Source organism: Staurois parvus, unplaced genomic scaffold (assembly GCF_062004578.1).
Source record: "Staurois parvus isolate SC_StPar_1 unplaced genomic scaffold, SC_StPar_1.0 ptg000696l, whole genome shotgun sequence".
Taxonomy (NCBI): domain Eukaryota; kingdom Metazoa; phylum Chordata; class Amphibia; order Anura; family Ranidae; genus Staurois; species Staurois parvus.
Window position 1 is genome coordinate 9506671 of NW_028318492.1, and position 22484 is coordinate 9529154.

At 37.8% G+C, this 22484-nt stretch overlaps 1 protein-coding gene across 1 annotated transcript in view; it reads left to right on the forward strand.

Moving 5' to 3' along the window:
- The window catches only part of DMD (dystrophin), a 2676943-nt gene that overhangs the window by 1710911 nt on the left and 943548 nt on the right, over positions 1-22484 (forward strand). The window contains exon 54 of the mRNA XM_089653005.1: positions 21257-21446. Within this exon, the coding sequence (XP_089509131.1) occupies positions 21257-21446 (190 nt within the window). The remainder of the gene's footprint in view (positions 1-21256; positions 21447-22484) is intronic.

Consider the following 22484-nt stretch of genomic DNA (forward strand, 5'->3'; position numbering starts at 1 on the left):
GCTTTAGATCCGAGGGGAAGCTCTGAAATAAGCTGAAACTCTGCTGATTTCTTTCATCCAATCATGTGCAAGCAAAAATGCAGTTTTTTTTTATTTTCCTTGCATGTTCGCCTCAGATCTAGAGCAACTGCACTTTCAGTGCACTTACAGTGTGCAGCCTATTTGCCTTTAGTAAATCAACCCCACTGGCTCACAACAAGTATACATATAAAGTCTTACCCTAAGTTCACACCTAAGCGTTTTCTGCAGCGCTTTGCATTTTGCAGAAATGCAGTACAGTCCATGTAACATGATTTCCTATGGGACAGCGTTTTCACCTGGTGCTTTTTTTGGAAAGGATAAGGAAATTTGTTGAATGCAAAACGTTGCATTTTTTGTTCTATAGACTTCAATGGGAACTCTGCAGAAAAGCATGTATTATGTTTTTGTTGGGTTTGTGCTGTGTTTTTGATGAGTTTTATATGCGTTTTGTGTTTACAATCTGCATAGGAACAAGAAAAAAAAATTAAAAAAACGCAAAATGCATCAAAAATGCGGCAAAAACGCAAGTCCAAAAACGCAAAATGCAATGCAGATATGCATCAAACGCAACCTGCATAAGTGTGAACCTAGACTTAAGCAGTGTAGAAGGAATTATAATCTTTCAGCAGCTTTCCCTGGAGGGTGGCTGAAACACTTATGAAGGGAGAAGCTTTAAGCGCTTGAAAAGCATTAACTTTTTGTGCTAAATGATAAATTAAAACTAGGTTTAATCTGCTCTACTTTTGGAAGTTTCTTCCTTGCACACCCAATCCATCTTTATTGTTCCGGACAGTGATATGTGTTTAAGTTAGAGGCAATGGCAACTAGCATTTTCAAAAGATCTGCAATGGTAGCCTTTGCATTATCTCTCAGAATATGCACTGTTCCAAAAAATTAAAGGAACATTTTGAAAACACATCAGATCTCAATGGGGAAAAATATCATGCTGGGTATCTATACTAATATGGACTGGGTAAAGTGTTAGGAAGATAAGGATGTCCCATCGTTTGATGGAAATGAAAATTGTCAACCTACAGAGAACTGCATTCAAAGACACCCTGAAAATCAAACTGAAAAAATGATGCAGCAGTCTAGTCCATTTTTGCTGAAATTTCATTGCAGCAACTCAAAATAGTACTGAGTAGTTTGTATGGCCCCCACATGCTTGCTTGAATGCATGCCTGATAACATCGGGGCATGCTCCTAATGAGATGAGGGATTGTGTCCTGGGGTATTTCTTCCCAGATATGGACCAGGGCATCACTGAGCTCCTGGACAATCTAGGGGCAACCTGGCGGCATCAGATGGACCAAAACATGATATCCCAGAGGTGTTCTATTGGATTTAGGTCAGATGAACGTGGGGGCCATTAAATGGTATCAATTCCTTCATCCTCCAGGAACTGCCTGCATACTCTTGCCACATGAGGCCGGGCATTGTCATGCACCAGGAGGAACCCAGGACCCACTGCACCAGCGTAGGGTCTGACAATGGGTCCAAGGATTTCATTATGATACCTAATGGCAGTCATGGTGACATTGGCTAGCCTGTAGAGGTCTGTGCATCCCTCCATGGATATACCTCCCCAGACCATCACTGACCCACCACCAAAACAGTCATGCTGAATGATGTTACAGGCAGCATAGCATTCTCCTCGGCTTCTTTCACGTCTGTCACATGTGCTCAGAGTGAACCTGCTCTCATCTGTGAAAAGCGCAGGCAGGAGGAGTTGGACTGCCTGTGCAACCTCTATAGGGTCCAGGTATCACCTCATGATATCAGTAGTGACACAGACCCTAGCCAAATGCAAAACTAGTGAAAAACAGTCAGAAAAGACGAGTAGGCAAACAATTGTCAGTGGCCTCCACCTGTAAAACCATTCCTGTTTTGTGGGTAGTCTCATTGTTGCCCATCTAGTGCACCTGTTGTTAATTTAAACACCAAAGCTGCTGAAACTGATTAACAATCCCCTCTGCTACTTAACTGATAAGATCAATATCCCAGGAGTTTAATTGACTTAATGCTATACTCAGATTAAAAAGTGTTTCTTTAATTTTTTTGAGCAGTGTATAATTTGTAAACCTTAGTAGATGCTTTAAAGTTGTATTAAAGTCCAGTTTATGACATGTACTTACAGGTAAGCCTATAATAAGGCTTACCTGTAGGTACAATGTATATCTCCTAAACGTGTACCATTTGGGACATATTCACATTTGCAGAGGCTGGTGACGTGACCGGCACATGTGCACTGCTCTCTCAATGGATGGTATACAGGAGTATGCTGTCCATGGAAAGAGCTGTGCCACGACTGTAACTCTTGCTGTCTAGTCATTCAAAAGGCTGGAGCCCACAGACCCAGAATGAAGATGGAAATGGAAGTGCCGAGAGTGGTGACATCGTGCTGCTGGAGAGCTTTGTGTCAAAGTAAGTCTGTTAAAAATGTGCTGGTATGCAGGGGATGCTAACATATTATGACTTAAAGTGCTTGGGAGCCTAATTGTTTGTTTTTTTGATGAACTTTACTATCATTTTAATTTCATGACATTCTACTCCTACTTGCTCCTTGTTGTAAAGTAAGGTTGTGTATGAAGATTCCCCCTGTCCAAAAATATTTATTTTTTACTGCACTCACCTGGTCATATGTTATGTGGAATACAATAACTGGGATATTAACAAACTTGCCTACATTTAAGAGATGAGAGACATGCAGAAGGTCATATATCAAACCTCAAAGAAAAAAAAGGAGGTGATTGGTCATGTGACTATCTCTGTTATTTATTCAATTCAACACTTGGCCAGTTTCATGAGGAAGGATATAATAGCTAAGCATTTCCTAAATTGACCTGCATGTATAAAAAGCTTTGCTGAGTTTTCATACATGCTTGAAAAACATAAACATTCCTTTTCTCTATCTTTCTGAATCAGAATCTAATATTGTTTCTGCAGTATTTGTGTAATCCTTTGAAAGTCAAAACAGAGTACAGCTTAGGAATTTCAGCTGTGTCAAAAGGCATTCACTAGAGATGAGTGAATTTAAAAGAAATAGTTATTGTATAAGTTAGCAAGTTAAATTGCTACATCTACTGCATCACTTTTGCACCTCGGTGGAATTGTAAATGCAAACTTATTTCCTGCGAGATAAGCTGGGCTGCAATTTTCAGGTAATTGGAAGAAGCAGACACGAGTTGAGTTCTGTCAAGCTGATTTCAGTCCTAAGATATGATGATGATTATTGTGTCTAATGCAATCAAGGATGTAGGCCTTGAACTGACAAGAGGGATGGTTGTTTTTAATTCAGGTTTTTATATAAAGTAGACCTCCTGTAAATGCATAGTCACAACTAGTTAAAAGATAAAAAAAAACGTATGTGTGTACACAGAAAATGGTAACAGTTCAGCAAACACTGAGAATCTTTCTATATTTAATTACCTTACGCTGTATTGTATTGTTGGAGTTTCAATATAGTAGAAATTTCATAACTGTGATTTATTAATACATTTAATTGCTAAAACACTTGTGACACTTTCATGTTATGCCAGGCTTTATACACAACATTATTATAAATTGATTAGAACATTATAGAAAGTTGTGGCAAATCAGAACTGGCTAAAGTCAGTTTGAAAATTAATATTACATTTTTTATTATTTCATAAATAACAGGCAAGCTATGAATATTACAAAAACCTCAGCCTATCTTATTAAGCCTACTTATTCAGTTCTAGTTATGTTCATTTCAGCCATAGGCATGGCACGATTATCAGATATGCATTTGTGATCTAACCAGTGAAAGTTATAAACAGCAATGCATGGCAGTAGAACATAGGCTACATTATGGTGATTCCCAAATAACCAAACCAGACTCTTTGAGCTTGAGAAAGACTTTATCCGACTGTCTGAGCAAAGCTGAATGCTGCTCAAGCCCCTACAAACTATTTTATTTGACCAACTGGACATGTATTCAAAAAGTACAGCCACAGTTCAGAGAAACTACTGCCTCAATGTTGTTTATTACAGAATATCACATAGGGCACCTAGCAGCACAGACCTTGGTTATTCTTTTCTAAACCTTACATTACTTTCTTTGTAGACCATGCATATCAGACCCTGACCTTGTCTTCTATTGTGACCATTCTTCTGGACTGCATTTTCTACTGTTGCTTGGTTCATTGCAGTAATTTCAGTTTATGTGATGGAGAAGTAAAACACTTATTTGGCCTTTTCATATACTGTGTCTCCCAGAAGAGACAGCAATACTGTGTTTGAGTTACAAGATCCACAAATCTTTTAAATGTGTTTTACATTACGCAAAAACTAAATGGGAAGTTAGAATACCCCAAGGAGGACAGGAATATCCAAAACCCCAACTTGCAATTATAACAAGATTTAATTTTGGAGCCTGAAAATAACTTATGAGCGTACCCATGCTTACTGTAGTCAAATACTTTATTTCTATGGTACCTTCCATGCAGTGTGGACTATAGCTTTTTTACCTTTAGTATTCTTTTATTGTCACCTTTAGAGATATAAATGTGCATGTTTTGTGCTTGCTTGAAATGCACATATAAATGCATATAAAATTTTTTTGTGAATTTAGCATATATACTAGTGCATGCACATCCAAATGCATAACAAGTACATAATAAAGTCTGTGAGGATATTATGATCTTTGTCCCTTTATGCCAGCAGTGGTCAACTTCATGACTATAGAGGAAATGTGTGCACAATAGTTCTGTTTTTTGGAAATTTGCTATTTGAACATTTCATTATGACACAACAAAGACAAATAATCTGTTTACGTAAAACTTGAATTTATCATTAACCCCTTGGCGCCGGCACCGCCCTTTAAGGGTTTCAGAAGCCAGGAGGCGGAGCAGGGTTTTAGGGTCATTTGACCGTTGTGATTCACCGTCACGGCGGCCACATGATCGGGAAAGGTCCTGATCGAAAGAGGAGATCGGGACCTTTCTATGAGTACCGGACATGTGTGCTGGGAGCTCACAGGGCGATCGCTCTCAGCACATGTTTTTCTTGATTGCACGCAAATCCAAGGCCCAGATGCCGGGAGGCTCCACATTTGTGTGCTGCCGGCACCAAGAGGTTAAGTAGAAATCAAGTTGGGTTTGCATAGACAAAAATTTAGTACCACAACATGATTTTTATAGGTTTTGTTCAAATTCTGGATAACTATGTGCTTGTTTATGCAAGTGTTCCATGTTTATGCAGGAAACACAGTTATCAAATAAATCAAAAGTATTTCTTGGTAAATAGGGATTAATGGGTAGAAGGTTGGCACCCCCCCACCCCCCAATCAGTCACAGCATTGCCCCGATCATTTACAGGACCTTCCTCATCAGTCACAAAACCCCTCCTCATTAGTAACAACACCTATCCCCTATCAAACACCATATCTTCACCATCAGTCAGTCCCAGTCCCCCCCTATCAGTCACATGCCTATCCCTTTCCCTTACGCAACCATCACTCACTCCATGTCAAAATCACTCTCATCAGATTTTATTGGCAGCTGTCCCCTGAAATAGTTAGTTACAGCTGCCCTTGCTTTGAGTCACAGCCCCCCTTAAGATTTGGATACATTTGGGCCCCTCCTCCTATCCAGTGATGGAGCACATATTTTTTTATATTTACATAATACACTTGAAGTGAGTTTCACAACTCCCCTATAACTATAGCTTCTTTTGCTTATGAACAAAAAGCAGGCAAAGTTATTTTTAAGACAGCTGTAGTCCAATTCTCTGCTTCTGATTTGTGGGAACTGGTTTAGGTTTGCCTGTTTGTGCAGGATGACAGCATAGTGACAGATGGACCCTGGAATAAGGTACTGGGTATTGCTTACCCTTCTCTTCTGTACAGCTGGCACATTGGGAGACATACAAAAAATGTGATAAGTGCAGTGCTAGATAGAACACCAAAAATAATTCAAATATACACAAGGAAGAAAATTTAAATTCCTTTGCTCAAAATTGTTACTAACATGTGAGTTTCTTAAAACACTCCACACTACAATATATGAATATGCATTATCATACACTGAATACTTCAATGATTAAACATCAAACCATTTAAATAATGTGAAGAAAATAGTTGCGCAATCTGCTCAGCCTATCTACAGACTTCTAAACTATAGGAGGTCTGTAATAGCTTATGTACAATTTTGACCATTCAGCTTAATGCATAAAAAATAAGACTTCCATAGTGTTCACTGTGTATCTTTAATGGAATTCCACACATGTCATTAAAACACTCATGTGAAAATGATAATAAAGTAACATGTTACCAGTCCTCACAATTACTATGCATGTACTTAGCAGAAAGCTAGAATGATCCTGGAATGCAATGGGGGAGATTTACTAAAACTAGTGCACTCACAATCTGGTGCAAGTGTGCATGATTGCCAATCAACTTCTAACTTCAGCTTGTTCAAGCAAGCTTTGGCAATAGAATCTGGAAGCTGATTGGTTTATATACAGAGTTGCACCAGATTTTGCACTTTTCAATATTAGGTAATCCATGAGACCATTTGTTCACTAACCCTAGGTACTTCCTTTATTATGATGCAATAGGCTGAATGGTCACATAAGCTATTACAAACCTCCTATAGTTTAGGGCAGGGGTGGCCAACCTGCGGCTCTCCAGCTGCTGCAGAACTACAAGTTCCATCATGCCTCTGCAAGTCAGTAACTTCCCATCTTTGCAATGCCTCATGGGAAATGTAGTTCCACAACAGCTGGAGAGCCACAGGTTAGCCACCCCTGGTTTAGGGGTTTGTACAGAAAGTGAGCAGTTTGAAATTTTACAAGAAAGAAGGGCATATCACAGATGGAAACTGGATGCACAAGGAAATTGCACAGTTGAAATTAATATATGTTTATTAAATGGGACTTTATATGCATGTTGTTCTCATTTTTTTACTGCACTTTAAATTTGGACATTGTTTATTCTTCATTTCATACTGGGAGTCTTGCATGAGTTTAAGCTTATTAATGCATGCACATTATAAAGTTTATTTATTGTATTTGCAGTTATTTTCTTCACATGATTTAAATGGTTTGATGTTTAATCAATGCAGTGTTCAGTTTATAATACTGCGTATTCATATATAGTAGTGTGGAGTGTTTCAGGCAAGTCACATGTTAGTAATTATTTAGAACCAAGGAATTTTACTTTCCTTCTTTGAGAATTTTTGGATTGTTTTTTTGAGTTCTATAAAGAGCTTAACTTATCACATTTTTTTATACCTCACTTAATCACTTCCTATCCTAGGGCTAACCTGTTATTCTTTATAGGAATATATCTGCACTGCCAGTTTTTATGATTATTTAGCACATTGGGAGCCTTGTTTATCTACTTAAAGGTGTCCAATACATGGACTCAGCCCAGGACACACCAGGTCACACAAAAAGTGCTGGTGGGCCATGTAGGCTCAATAGTTGTGCTTTAGTGCTCCTTCTCACAGTGTAGATCTGTGTGTCATCTGACTCATTTCAAACAATGCATTCTTTTTTGGTTGATATCATACAGTATCTTAATTGTTGCTAAATAGTTAGACTGATTTAGTGTAGTAATTCATTAATTGTAGGTATATGTATACAAATATCTATATTTGATAAAATTTAAAAAAATGTAAAAATGTGAAAGTGCCACGAAAACATTAACACTGCAAAAACCAACTGTATTTAACTTTAAGTTTCAAGCAACATATGTTGCTAGGGAAGAAGATTGTAACTGCAGTGGTTATAACCCTGAATTAGAAGCTGGTATTCTTACAATGCCCTCCTATATATCTTTGATTTGCAAAACTTTATCCTTGTGATGAAGGACAGGAAAATTGAAATAATAAATGCTTTAGTCTTGCAAGCAACAGATATTTAGAGACCATGAGAGAGACGCAGGTGCAAGTAGAGTGGAAGGGCCGAATGAGACACTCATTATTGTTTCCTCAAGGATGTTGCCATTTTTACCTTCTTCACCTTATAGCTAGAATTACCTTTTACTCAGACATAACCTGTGCCTTGGCTGATGGTATTTTTAACCTCTTACAAAACCATTGTTCTCTTGGTCAGATCCTAGCCAAGTACAAAGCAATCCGAACGTAATATGAATATTGTGTAGAGTAAAAGGAGAAGTAACATTTTATCTTTTTAAAGCTGCAGGAATTATCAGTTCAACTCCCAGCATATTTCACATAATGGGCAGTAACAACTACTTTATTGTTGATGCTAATAAATATTTCAAAATTAATAACTGGGCTTTGTTAAAAGATGGGTAACAACTTTATAACAGAAATATGAAAATATATTTTGTTTCTATATTTAAAAATGGTTTAACAAAGAATCAAAATTGTTTTGCTAAAGTTTACATATTACTAGTGCGAAGGACTTTTCAATTTATCAGCTGAAGCAGCAATGTTGTGTATGGCTAGATTTCCTAATACTGCTTAATGAGCACCACATACTGTGAATGCAGGATAATTTGTAGCATGCCCTTCATATTAATAAGCAAGTCATGTTTAGCTAAGACCTTAACTCACAAATTATTGCTGACCTTTTCATTGCAATATGTGTATGTGAATGTATTTATTTTACCATTAAAGGTACTTAATACACTTGGTTATATGTTTCTGTGAATTACTTATGAGGAACTAAAATGAGTCTCTTACATAATTCTAAAAATAAATGTGATTTAAAAATGACAGTTAACATATTTAGAAGCTCTTTAGCCACATGTGTCTCATTCCCTTGATTATGATAAATTTAAATGCATACATATATTTCTGTAATTCCTATTTTACATAGATGCACTAGATACATTAAAGTTTGGTAAATCAAAATTGAAACATGAGTTTAGGAGTCCAAGGTACAGGGCTGATCACTTTCTTTACAGGCTCTTAATTGGGTGCACTTGACTTTGTTCCTACCACATAACGTTTTATGGAGTTACCGATATCCATGTCATGATAGATGTCATTTTATCCTGATGATTTAGATGTAAAGTAAAGTAAATGTGCAATTACCAGGAAATCATTTTTGTGGGTTATATGTACTCACTGTCCATTTATAATAGTTAATGGTAATTACATAAACAAAGTAGAAATTATACTTCTTCCTGGCTAATTCTGGGTGTAACATATTAACAGTATTCATATAATATGTTGGTGACAGATATTACAGTTAATATGTTAAAGCTTATTATTTAGATGTGTGCTTTTTATAGTCTCCTGTGAGCTCAAAGAGGGGGAGGGAGAAGCAGCACTTGGTGCTATGCAAGTGTATTGCCATGCAATGCTGATAGATGCAGAGAGCAGAGTGGCAGAGATAAAGTGTCATGCTGCAATAACAGTATGGGAGTTGGTAGGAGACCTGTAAGTGAAAATGAAACTGCAACAGAAAAAGATCAGCTCCTATGCCCATAATGACTGTGACAGAGCTTTGTAAATCTCCCTTAAATGTGTTTAATCTGTTTAATTACCTGTTTGCCTGGAGTTCATGGAATCCCACAAAATGTGAACCTCCAACATCAGCTGGCTGGAGTTGGTGTAACCATATGACATTTTAAAACTTGTTAGTTATTACCTTACTCCCTCTCTGATACGCCTATTTCTTGCAAATGACAGGAACGCATTGAAACTAGGATGCAGGATGGCGAAAGAAGCAATATATGTCCAGCATCAGATAGGTCTGCACTCGCAATCTGTAAAAGGACAGAAGAGGAGCTAATATGCCTGTCATTTGTAGGCTGAAGTGCACACTACTTTCTGTATGTCATACTGCAGCTTTCTCAGTGTTGGCATATCTCACTACGGGTGTTGAGGAGGTGAAAATAATATAGGGGCTCCCAATAAATAAATGTTCAGCCTGATACAAAACCTCCTCAAACCCCAATGAGGAAAATGGAGCTGACAAGACTTCTAAGCACTTCATCCTGACCAGTTCTAATTCAGCTTTCCTGTTACAAGAATAGTTTCATATGTTTATCCTTAAAGTATAGCTAAAGGCATTTTTTTTGGAGGTTTTAGATAGCGTGGAAATAGATTATAGATCACAAGAATCAGAAGGGGTTATACTAGTAATACCAAGCCATTATTTTAATTTTATTTTTTTTTATGATTTTAAATGCAGTATCACATATTATTAAGATAATTTATGTTACTTTTATCTCTTTCACATGTAAAAGAAATACTATACAGTAGATGCTCTTTAACAAATAAGCTCATATTTGTTTCTAAAAATAAACAACTCAATTAAATCAAGATACTTGTTTAAACCACAAATGGCACATGGAACATTGCTGAGACCACTAAGGAATGACAAGTGTCAGCATATTAAGGAGTTAATACATGGTCCCAAAAAAAAAGGTCACATGAACATGCATCCTTCTGTTAGAAAACCTGTGAAAAATAGCACATAAAATAGTATCTGCTGAGGGGACCTAAAGCTTTTCACAGTTACACAAGAGCAAAGGATTAAAATGATAAAGGAAACTGAAGCAGGAGATAAAAATATAATATGAACAGAGTGGATGGTGGAAGGTAGGTGTGCTTGACAAATGGATGTGCATTAATACAATACTACATTAAACAGATGGCTTTTGGCATTTGGGTATATTGTTATTTATTGATCTATTTAATATTTTTGCAGAATAAATGTAAAAAAACAGTATTACGCAAAAAATGTGATTAAAAGATAGATAGATAGATAGATAGATAGATAGATAAATAGATAGATAGATAGATAGATAGATAGATAGATAGATAGATGAAAGAACAAACAGTATATGGCCATAATATAAGAACTGTGCTTAAATATGCTAAATATTAGATTTAGAAAATTACACTTGTCTTTTACGACCTAGTCCTACTATTTTGACTCACCAGTTAAGCACTGCTCCACACAATCAACATATGAGAAAAATGATTAGTGATTGCAGATGTGTGTATAGCTTGTAGATATGAAAAGAGCAACTGTTCACTTATGGTTTAAGAAAATGGCCATTGGCTGTTTATATTTTTGCATTGTGAGGCATTTTATTTAACCACTAGCCTACAGGGCACTTTTACCCCCTTCCTGCCCAGGCCAATTTTCAGCTTTCAGCACTGTCGCATTTTGAATGACAATTGCGTGGTCATGCAACAGTGCACCCAAACAAAATGTTTATAATTTTTGTGACAGATTTATTTTGGTGGTATTTAATCACCAAGGGGATTTTTAGTTTTTGCTAAACAAACTAAAAAAGACTGAAAAAAAAAGTTTTTTCTTAGTTTCTGTTATAAAATTTTGTAAATAAGTACTTTTTCTCCTTCACTGATGTCCGCTAATGAGGCTGCAGTGATGGACACTGATAGGTGGCACTGATGGGCACTGATAGGTGGCACTGATGGGCATTGACAGGCATCACGTGTGGGCATTGACATGCATCACTGATGGGCACTGAAAGGCAGCACTCATATATGTCACTGATGGGCACTGGTAGGCGGCACTGATTGGCACTGATAGGTGGCACTGACTGGCATTGATAAGCGGCACTGATTGAAACTGTTAGTCGGCACTGATTGTAACTTTTACGCGGCACTGACGGGCATTGATAGGCGGCACTGATGGGCACTGATAGGCGACACTGACTGGCACTGATAGGCAGAATTGCCTGGTGCTGAAAGACAGCTCTGATGGGCACTGCTATGTGGAATTGATGTTCACTGGTAGGCACTGATATGTGGGATTGATGTGCACTGATGGGCACTGGTATGTGGCATTGATGGGCACTTACAGGTGGCACTGATGGGCACTGACAGGTGGAACTGATGGGGCCACACTGATCATCAGGGCACTGATCATCAGTACTCTGATGATCAGTGTTAGATGTCCCCTCTGAGGAATGCCGATTACCGGCTCTCCTCTGCTCTCACATGCTGTCAGCAAGAGGAGAGGACTGCCAATAACCGGACACAGCTGATCACATGACAGAGCCAACATCATTGGCTCTTTACAGTGATCGGTGATCCACTGTGTCCCAGGGACACAGCGCACCACCGATCAGCGCAGTGTTAGCGTGGGAGGACTTCATAGATGTCCTCCCAGAACAAGAACCGCCGCTCGCCCGTCATTACCTTATATGGCGAGCGGGAGGCAGTTAAAGGCAAAATCACCTCTATTCAAATTTAGAGTATGTCTAAACTCAAATGTTTTGAAGGAAAAATACAGTGTATCCTCATCAATTCTTGAGTTACTGTTGCAGTGTTTATCTTAATAGTTAACTCTGTATTAAAAACAACTTGGATATTTTAACCACTTGCCTACTGGGCACTTATACCCTCTTCCTGCCCAGGCCAATTTTCAGCTTTCAGAGCTGTCGCACTTTGAATGGTAATTGCGTGATCATGCAACATTGTACCTATATGACATTGTTATCATATTTTTCACATACATAGAGCTTTATTTTGGTGGTATTTAATCGCCACTGGGTTTTACTTTTTGCACTATAAACAAAAAAGAGCAAAAAATTTGAACAAAAAAGTTTTTTTTTGCTTCTATTATAAAATTTTGCAAACAGGTAATTTTCCTCCTTCACTGATGTGCGTTGATGAGGCTACACTGATAGGTAGCACTGATGGGCACTGATAGGCAGCACTGATGGGCACTGATGAGGTGGCACGGATAGGCAGCACTGATGGGCACTGATAGGCTGCACTGATGAAGTGGAACTGATGAGGCAGCACTGGTTGGCATTAATGAGCAGGCACTGATGATGCTGCACTGATATGAAGCAATGATGGTCACTGATAGGTGGCACTGATGGGTGACACTGATGGGTGGCGCTGACTGATGGCACTGACTGACAGCACTGACTGGCAGCACTTACTGATGGCACTAACTGGCTGCACTGAAGGGCAGCATTGATGGGCGGCACAGCTGGGCACTGATGAGTGGCACTGCTGGGAAGCATGATGTCATTGGACACAGCTGATCATGTGGTAAAAGTCTGCTGTGATTGGCCTCTTACCTCATCACATGATCAGCTGTGTCCGTAGGACACAGCGATTACAGAGATTGCCAGGTGCGCACCGATGGGGGTGTGCGAGAGTGCACATTCTGGGAAGACGTCATATGATGCCTTCCCAGAACTGGATAAATGTGCTATAGCCATCATTTGGCTATAGCGCGGTTACCAAGTAGTTAATATATCTGGGAACAACAAGTACAGTAACTTTGTAGATATACACTGTTGCTTATTCTTTTCTTGTGTTTTGAGAGGTACTATCATAGTCTATCAATTGTTTTGTTTACATTCAGTCTGAAGGTGTTTACACTGTAACTGAAGATAGGGATTAAAAATAACAATAAAGGTATCTGTTCCAAATACCTATTGATTTATTGATGGCAAAGTGAATTTTCCTTTCACTCAGTGAATAAGGTGAATGAGGTGCTAACTTCCATCATCCAATCATATGTAAGCAATGCCATTTTTTTTCCTTGCATGTGATTGGGTATTTTTTTGCAAAGTGCATTTTCACCATATTTACTAAGTACATTCCTGTGACCCACAGGAGAAGTATGGCCAAAAGAGCTTTGGCATTATATCTTCTTTACATAGAGCACTTTTGGTGGGTGGTGGCATGGATAGCTTTTATTTTTCCTTTCATGTGATTGGGTATTTTTTGTAAAGTGTATTTTCATCAGATTTACTGAGCTAAGGGAAAATTACCTTGCACCATGGAAATTCAATTGTGAAGTCACTAGCCTATTTGTTTTTAGTAAATTAACCCTAATGTCTTGTTAAAAGCCATAAATAAACATTTTTGGACTTAACTCATGTAATCACTGGAGAAAGAGAACACAAACTGATAGGAGAAAGTAGTTTCTATATAAGATTTATTGGGCCCTGACCATGTCCCAATCCCATGAGTTTGAAATGATCAGAATGCACATCTAGAGGGATCCCTGTTGCCTTCCTTCTTTCACAACTTGGTCTGTAAACATTTGTTCTTTACTGTGTAGCTAATCATATCCAGGCTTGCCAAGTTGTGATATCATGAGGTGAGTATGGGTTCCAAAAACATTTAGAGAATTCAGTAAAGACAGCTCCCAAATTTCTGCCTAGACAAATTTTATTTACATTCTTGTTGATCTAATGTTATGGGGTTGTCACATACTGTATGAATGTTTTCCTTCTTTCACAACTTGTTCTGTAAACATTTGTTCTTTACTGTGTAGCTAAACATACCCAGACATGCCAAGTTGTGGTATCATGAGATGAGTATGAGTTCCAAAAACATTTACAGAATTCAGTAAAGACAGCTCCCAAATTTATGCCTAGACAAATTTTAGTTAAATTCTTGTTGATCTAATTTTATGGGGTTGTCACATACTGTATGAATGTTTCTTACAGTATTCTATATAAAGGTGAAGGAAATATATCCAAGACACATGCAAATGCAACTGTGAATTATTTGAACCAATACTGTGCATAGAAAACTCATCGAATTGCTCTTGATATACCTTCAACTTTGAACTTGAGAAAGAGCGAGGGCATCAGAAACTGACAATCCTATGGTTTTCATTTATTGTGCTGCAAAAGTATATATCTGCACTAAAATGTTTGATTATGGCATTGCATTCCAAGTCTCTCTCTGATTTTTCCTTGTAAGTTAGGCAGTGAATGGAGCTCATCTGACTGATTTGATGCACATTTGTCTCAATACAAATTGCAACTCTTGTTCTGGACAACTGTTTCAAGTCCATTTGCGTAAACCTTTCTCTAGCCTATTGTCTAATATATATCACCTTACACCAATTATCTTAAATAAAAAACCAGAACTGATTAAAATATCTTAACATTCTCCTTTTGCACTGCTTATATGTCCCTGAGTGGATCCGGAAGACATATCCCCGTACTGATACCTACAGATTTAAATACAACAACAATAGTAAAAATCATCTAGAAGTTCACAAAAGTAAAATGTAAATCAAAATATGTGTTCAACCTGAGAGGCTGTGAAGTTACATAGTTACATAGTTAGTATGGCGGAAAAAAGACAAAAGTCCATCCAGTTTACCCAAAACAAAAAAAAAGTTATAATCCTATACCCATAGTTGATCCAGAGGAAGGCAAAAAAAACCCAGCAAAGCATGATCCAATTTGCTCCTGCAGGGAAAAAAATCCTTCCTTATCCCTCGAGAGGCAATCAGATATTCCCCGGATCAACTTTACCTATAAATGTTAGTATCCAGTTATATTCTGTGTATCCAAGAAAGAATCCAGGCCTTTTTTTAAAGCAATCTACTGAGCTAGCCAGAATCAACTCTTGAGGGAGTCTATTCCACATTTTCACAGCTCTCACTGTAAAGTAACCTTTCTGTATTTGGAGAATAAATCTCTTTTCCTCCAGGTGTAAAGAGTGCCCCCTTGTCCTCTGTGATGACCTCAGGGTGAATAGCTCTACACCGAGTTCACTATATGAACCACTAATATATTTATACATGTTGATCATATCCCTCCTTAATCTCCTCTTCTCAAGAGAGAATAAATTCAGTTCCTCTAATCTTTCCTCATAGCTGAGCTCTTCCATGCCTCTTATCAGTTTGGTTGCCCTTCTTTGTACTTTATCCAGTTCAACAATGTTCTTTTTGTGAACTGGTGCCCAAAATTGAACTGCATATTCCAGATGAGGTCTTACTAATGATTTGTACAGGGGTAATATGATATCTCTCTCTCTTGAGTCTATACCTCTTCTAATACAAGAGAGGATTTTGCTCGCTTTAGAAACCGCGGCTTGGCATCGCATGCCATTATTAAGCTTGTGATCTACCAGAACTCCCAGATCCTTCACCATTGATTCCCCCAGTTGTACCCCCCTAGTATGTATGATGCATGCATATTCGTAGCCCCCAAGTGCATAACCTTACATTTATCTACATTAGACATCATTTGCCACATTGTTGCCCAATTAAACAGTGCATTGAGGTTGTAAATTGGAGATATCTTGTAAGGACGTTATTCTACTGCAAAGCTTGGTGTCATCTGCAAAGACTGAAATTGTATTTTTAATCCCAGACTCTATATCGTTTATAAATATATTAACAAGTAAGGGTAAGTGTTCAAATTATTTATGCACTTCACCTCTCTCTCTTCCTTATTATTAATTCCCTATCTCTACCTCTCCTTAGTTTTGGAATATGATTGATAGCCATAAACCTTATCTGAGAGACAATGTGGCCTCTTTTAGTCAAATGTCTTATCAATGGTATTCTCCCCTCTTATCTTTAGTGACATATTTATGTCTTGCGATGCTGTACTTTACATATCTGTGTGGTCTCTCTAACATAACAGAAACCACATGGACACTTGATATATTACATAGGAGAATTGACATGTTAGATAATGTCTAATAACAATCCTATATCCTTTCTGGGGATGATCAAAGCTCTCCCATTTTGTCATAGTTGAGCACTGCATACAATTGAAATAGGTAAATGAGCCTGTGCATCTAGGACCTAACAAAAGTTGCAATAGATTTACCTGGGGTAAAATGATCTGATTTTACTAAATAACTGAATATAGTAAGATCCCTCCTAAAGAGGGTATCTTGTAAGATTGTATAGGTACAATACAAGATTGTATAGGTTTTTCCTTAAAGTGATTGTAAACCATTTAAAATAGAAATGAAAGGCAAAACATTTGTGTATAGATATCTAAAAAAACACATTTTAGATACCTTTTTTTCCTTTTTTTTAGGAAATTACAATCCCTCTGTTCTCAGCTGCATATGAGCTGGGAGAGGAAAAACAGCAGCACACTAATTATCCCAGTGAAAGGCTGTGCAGGGGGGAGGGATGTCAGCACACGTCTGAACAATGGGGGAGAGCAGGCTGAATTCCCAGCATAGCTAGAGAACTGACCATGATGTTTTCTTCTGCCTACCATGGTGATCAGTGTTTAATAGGAGATTAGAGGGACTGGCAGAAACACCAGGGATTTCACACAAAGGAAGCAATACAGAGAGAACAGGAACATTTTTCATACAAGTACATGGTACAACGGGCACATATCAGGAATATGAAAAGTTTGTTTAATAATCTTTAAATTGGAATAATTTACTTTCAAAATGTGCCAATGTCTATTTATACAAGAAAAACCTTTATGACAAGTAATTCAACTGGGACACAAATGGTAGATATATATTCCTGTCACATTTCCCTTTTGCCATATAACAACTCTTCTTACATTCACTTTCAAGCTGTGTTCTTTCATGTGCAGGAGTTTCAGCTAGATAATCTCTCACAAGAAAATTTTCTACTCATTCTCTAATTTTTCTGCCCTTACTTATAAATCACTTACTACTTTAACAACCCTCTTAAAAGAGAAGTGTGGGATTTAAAAGCAAACAATCATACTCACCTAGGTGGATGCAGCATCAGTCTCTCTGCTCTGCCCCCCAGCACTCATTGGAGCGATGAACAGTGGAGGGGGTGGGGGAGGCTGGCCGAGCTGAAAGGCTGAGCCAGCTGCTGGTCGGGTATCTGGGTGGATCCCGACATTAAAGTCAGGATCCCTCCAGAGTCTGGACAGGCTGAATGACATCAACCAACAGCAGACTGTAGCCAATATTAGCTGAATATGGATGACAGGAGTGCCGAACTCTTGTGACCCACAGGAGCAGTATGGCCAGAAGAACTTTCTAGGTTGTCTCTGGTCACCTCTCCTAATCCTTAATCAGACTATTCCTGTTGTGTACTTCAAAAAGGACATGCTTTGCCTGGAGATATAAAAGAGGCTGATGATGAGGATATGCCACTAATGACTGTCCCCCTCATATTATGTATTCTGGTGTCACCAAGCACTTCCATCTGTCCAGTCATAAGCACAGTTGATGGCATTATCATCTTTACTGTTTTTTAATGTTCTGCCATTTCCAGATTTGCATCTCTATACACATTTTCTTCACCTGTTTCTTTACTTTATTTTTAAAGTCTACTTTATCTAAATTACTGTATCTTCCATGTAGGCATCCAGTGCATATACAAAATTAAAGGTCTGATCGGTACAACATCCATGACACCATGAAAATTAAAAAAAAAACTAAATTAACTTTACAGGTATTATATGGGGTTATCAGATATATAAAATCTGCAAATAAACCTTTTAGTATCAGTTAAAAATTATATTAAAGTCCAAACAATAATTCCTCCATATTCTGTTTCATCTTCCCCGTGTATGTTCAAAGAAGCGTATACCTCCAAAGAAAAAGAAAATGTATTATCCTCAATGTAATATAATCCACCAAAAATATTAATAAAATATTAAAAAAATATTTTTAGTTTTTTTAACCGTGAATATTAAAGCTCAAAATTGTGAACAACAATCTTTATATACACATATGTGAACACTCTGTGTACACTCCTATATACACATTGGTAAATAATCTGTGTACACTCATATATACATTAGTGAACACTCTGTGAACACTTCTATGTGACTGAATTGCATACACTTACCCTAAGGTAGGTATAAAAAAGCCTTTAGAGTAATCCCCTGGACTCTCACTCCAGTATAGGTATGACTCCCAGGATTGGGTTCCAGGCTTCAATCAGCTTTCAAGTTCACTTTATCTCATTACCATTCACAGACAGAGAAAAAAGGGGCCCATATAGTGTAGTAAATTTCATTAAAGATCTGTGTTTCGTCACTTCCGGACTTATTCAAGGGACGTGAAGTTGGACGCTACACGGGAACCGGAAGTGGCGGAGCGTCCATCTTTGTTGAGGCTATTCGGCACTTCGGCGTTCCAGGAAGCTGCTCATGGCTGCGACATGGGAAATCTTTGCCAGTTGATGAATTTCTAAATATAAGCAATACTAAAAAATGTACTGGATCTTTTATGAAATTTACTACACTATATGGGCCCCTTTTTTCTCTGTCTATGAATGGTAATTTGGGAATAAATTAAGCAAGTTCTAAGGGTGATATTCCCCCATAAAACCAATGTCCTTTGGATTTATGGGCTAATGTCACTCTAAAGACTTGTGGTACCTGTAAAGTACACTTAGTTCTAAGCATTAACTGGGTTAACGCAGTCTTCATGTCCTTAACAATATGCAAAAGATTCTCTTGTTCCTTTTCTTTATAATATACCATTAAAGTCATAGGAACACTTATCAATACCAGCAGGAACTTGGTTTTATAGTACTCATTTTTGGAAAACATAGTGGGTGCAATCTTGACTCCCAACCCATGTGGAATCATTTGTAATTGGTAATACTCTGCCAGTGTGACAACATTTAATCAATAAGTCATCAGTTTGTTTGTTGTTCTCTCGTATTTACTTGAGGTCTGTTGTAACGAAGCAAAGCAGAGAACTGAGTCAAAAACTCACATGAGTCCCTTACATTATTATGAAATATAGCGCGAAATGTAGAAAAGCTTGTGTGTGTGTGTTTGTGTGTACATATTCTTCTCCATTGTGTGTCACAACTCATTGAGTAATGTTATCTGTTTTTCACAGTATTTGGTGCCAATTATATTTTGTCATTTCTGCTGTCATTAAATGCAAGAGAAATTAGTGCCTTTGAAATCCAATTATTTAGATAATCACTTTTAATTACATTTAACTTACTTTGTAATCCAGGAATTTACATTGTAGCTAAGTGATTTTAATTAAGCTTTGAGGTCTATTTTTGATGTATGGCTTATCAAATACAGTGAAATGACAGTTATAAATTCAATACACATATAGATACACTATATTGCCAAAATAATTGGGACGATTGCACATGAACTTTAATGGCATCCCAGTCTTAGTCCATAGGGTTAAATATTGAGTTGGCCCATCCTTTGCAGCTATAACAGCTTCAACTCTTCTGGGAAGGCTGTCCACAAGGTTTAGGAGTGTGTCTATGGAAATATTTGACCATTCTTCTAGAAGTGCATTTGTGAGGTCAGGCACTGATGTCGGATGAGAAGGTCTGGCTCGCAGTCTCTGCTCTAATTCATCCCAAAGATGTTCTGTTGGGTTGAGGTCAGGACTCTGTGCAGGCCAGTCAAGTTCCTCCACCCCAAACTCACTCATCCGTGTCTTTATGGATCTTGCTTTGTGCACTGGTGCACAATCATGTGGAACAGGAAGGGGCCATCCCCAAATTGTTCCCACAAAGTTGGCAGTATAAAATTGTCCTAAATGTCTTGTTATGCTGATACCGTAAGAGTTCCCTTCACTGGAACTAGCCCAGCCCCTGAAAAATAACCCCACACCATAATCCCCCCTCCACCAAACTTACACTTGGCACAATACAGTTAGGCAAGTACTGTTCTCCTGGCGACCGCCAAACCCAGACACGTCCATCAGATTGTCAAACAGAGAAATGTGATTCGTCACTCCAGAGAGTCCAGTGGTGGTATGTTATACACCACTGCATCCGGCGCTTTGCATTGCACTTGGTGATTTGAGGTTTGGATGCAGCTGCTCAGCCATGGAAACCCATTCTGTGAAGCTCTATGTGCACTGGTGTTGTGCTTCGTGGCTGAGTTGCTGTTGTTCCCAGTTGCTTCCACTTTGTTATAATACCACTAACAGTTGACTGTGGAATATTTAGTAGCAAGGAATTTTCATTGATGAACGTATTGCACAGGTGGCAACCTATCACGGTACCACGCTTGAATTCACTGAGCTCCAGAGAGAGACCCATTCGCAAATGTTTGTAGAAGCAGTCTGCATGCCTAGGTGCTTGATTTTATACACTTGTGGCCATGGAGGTGATTGGAACACCTGAATACAATGAATTGGAGGGGTGTCCTAATGCTTTTGGCAATATAGTGTAGATGAGATAGATATAGTAAGTGGATAGACAGATAGCTAGAGATCATTAACAAACTGGTTGCTATTTTAACAAAAACTGTGTTCTGTATGTATGCATGATACATTCTATTGCATATGCAGTGCAAACCAAAAGGATCATTTAACCCTACCCCCAATAAAAATACATTTCCTCACTCCTGGGCCATGCTGTGAATCTATGAGCCTGTTAAGTTTGACAAAAAGTAGGATCTATAGGTATAATCGCAGAGGAATTTGTCTGTGCAAAGCCAGCAAAGGTTTTTTCTGATTCTAGTATTTTTCTGCCCTTTTATTGCTATACATTTAATTGTGTTATTTACAATAATCTATCCCTAATATATTAAAACAGAATCATTGTGTGTTATACTGTATATATACTTTATTATATATTTCAGAGTTAGTGATCGTGATGGTGCTCTTGAGGCAGCTTTACGACTTTTGCAGCAGTTTTACTTGGACTTGGAAAAGTTTCTTGCCTGGCTTACAGAAGCTGAAACTACAGCTAATGTACTACAGGATGCAAAACATAAAGAAGGACTGTTAGAAGATACACAGGGAATTCGGGACTTGATGACTCAATGGCAGGTAAGAACAGAATAACTTGTAACTTTATCTATGTAAGAAAAAAGTGCCTTTGTTGTTTGGCATTTTGTTTTATGTACTGTTTTGTAAAAAAGAAAATGTGTGTAGTCTATGGCAGGAGCAGTACAACAGTATGAAATAAGTTGTATTATTGGTGACACTAGATGAATGAATCACATAATAGGGCTTCTCCAGTTAGAAGACTTCTTTCACAAAAAGCATATTACACCCTGTTGATTGAAGCAAACATATTCAACTTGATTTTTAATCTGTTTCAACTTATCTTTTTATAATGTATGTCAAAGGTTTTACTATTAACAATTACATTCTAAGCTATTGATCTTAGAACAGACAGGACTATTGGCCTTATATAACAAGGTAATAATTTTGTCTGAAATAGCACCTGCTTTTGTGAATATTGACAATGTAGATGTGCACTGTTTCCTCAACAATTAATATAGAATTTATGGTCATCACAGATAGAATACGTGTTTGGAATTAGGCAGCGATTAAAGAAAATTTTCAGGCAGAGTCTTGATATAATTCTTTTGTAATCCCCTGTACAGTGGAACCCAAACTGAGAAACATAGGATTTTCACACTACGCCAAACAGACTCTACACTTGTGCTGGCAAGGACTCTAATAAACTGAGGAGGGAATAAAGATGATATCATCAGTGTGTTTCTACTACTTCATTGATAAATCAGGGGTTGGGTGTGGGGAAATGACTAAGACAGAGTGGTTAACTACAGTAGATAGAAGTGAGGCCACTGAACTATCTGTGCTCTTTAGTAGTGCTGTGTAAATTAGGGGATATACTTCATTTGAGAATTGTGAGAGGGCAATGGAATTATTTGGGAAAACTTTATTTTAATGATTCTTTTAATGAATGTCTTTTAATAAATGAACATGAACTAAGGATGGTTGAGCTCTGACCAGTAACTAGTGTGTAACCATCATAATATCTGATTACATATTAATAGTTAGTAGTTACCGGTAATATTTTGTCTAATATTATAGTCAGTTTTAAACAATTCAATA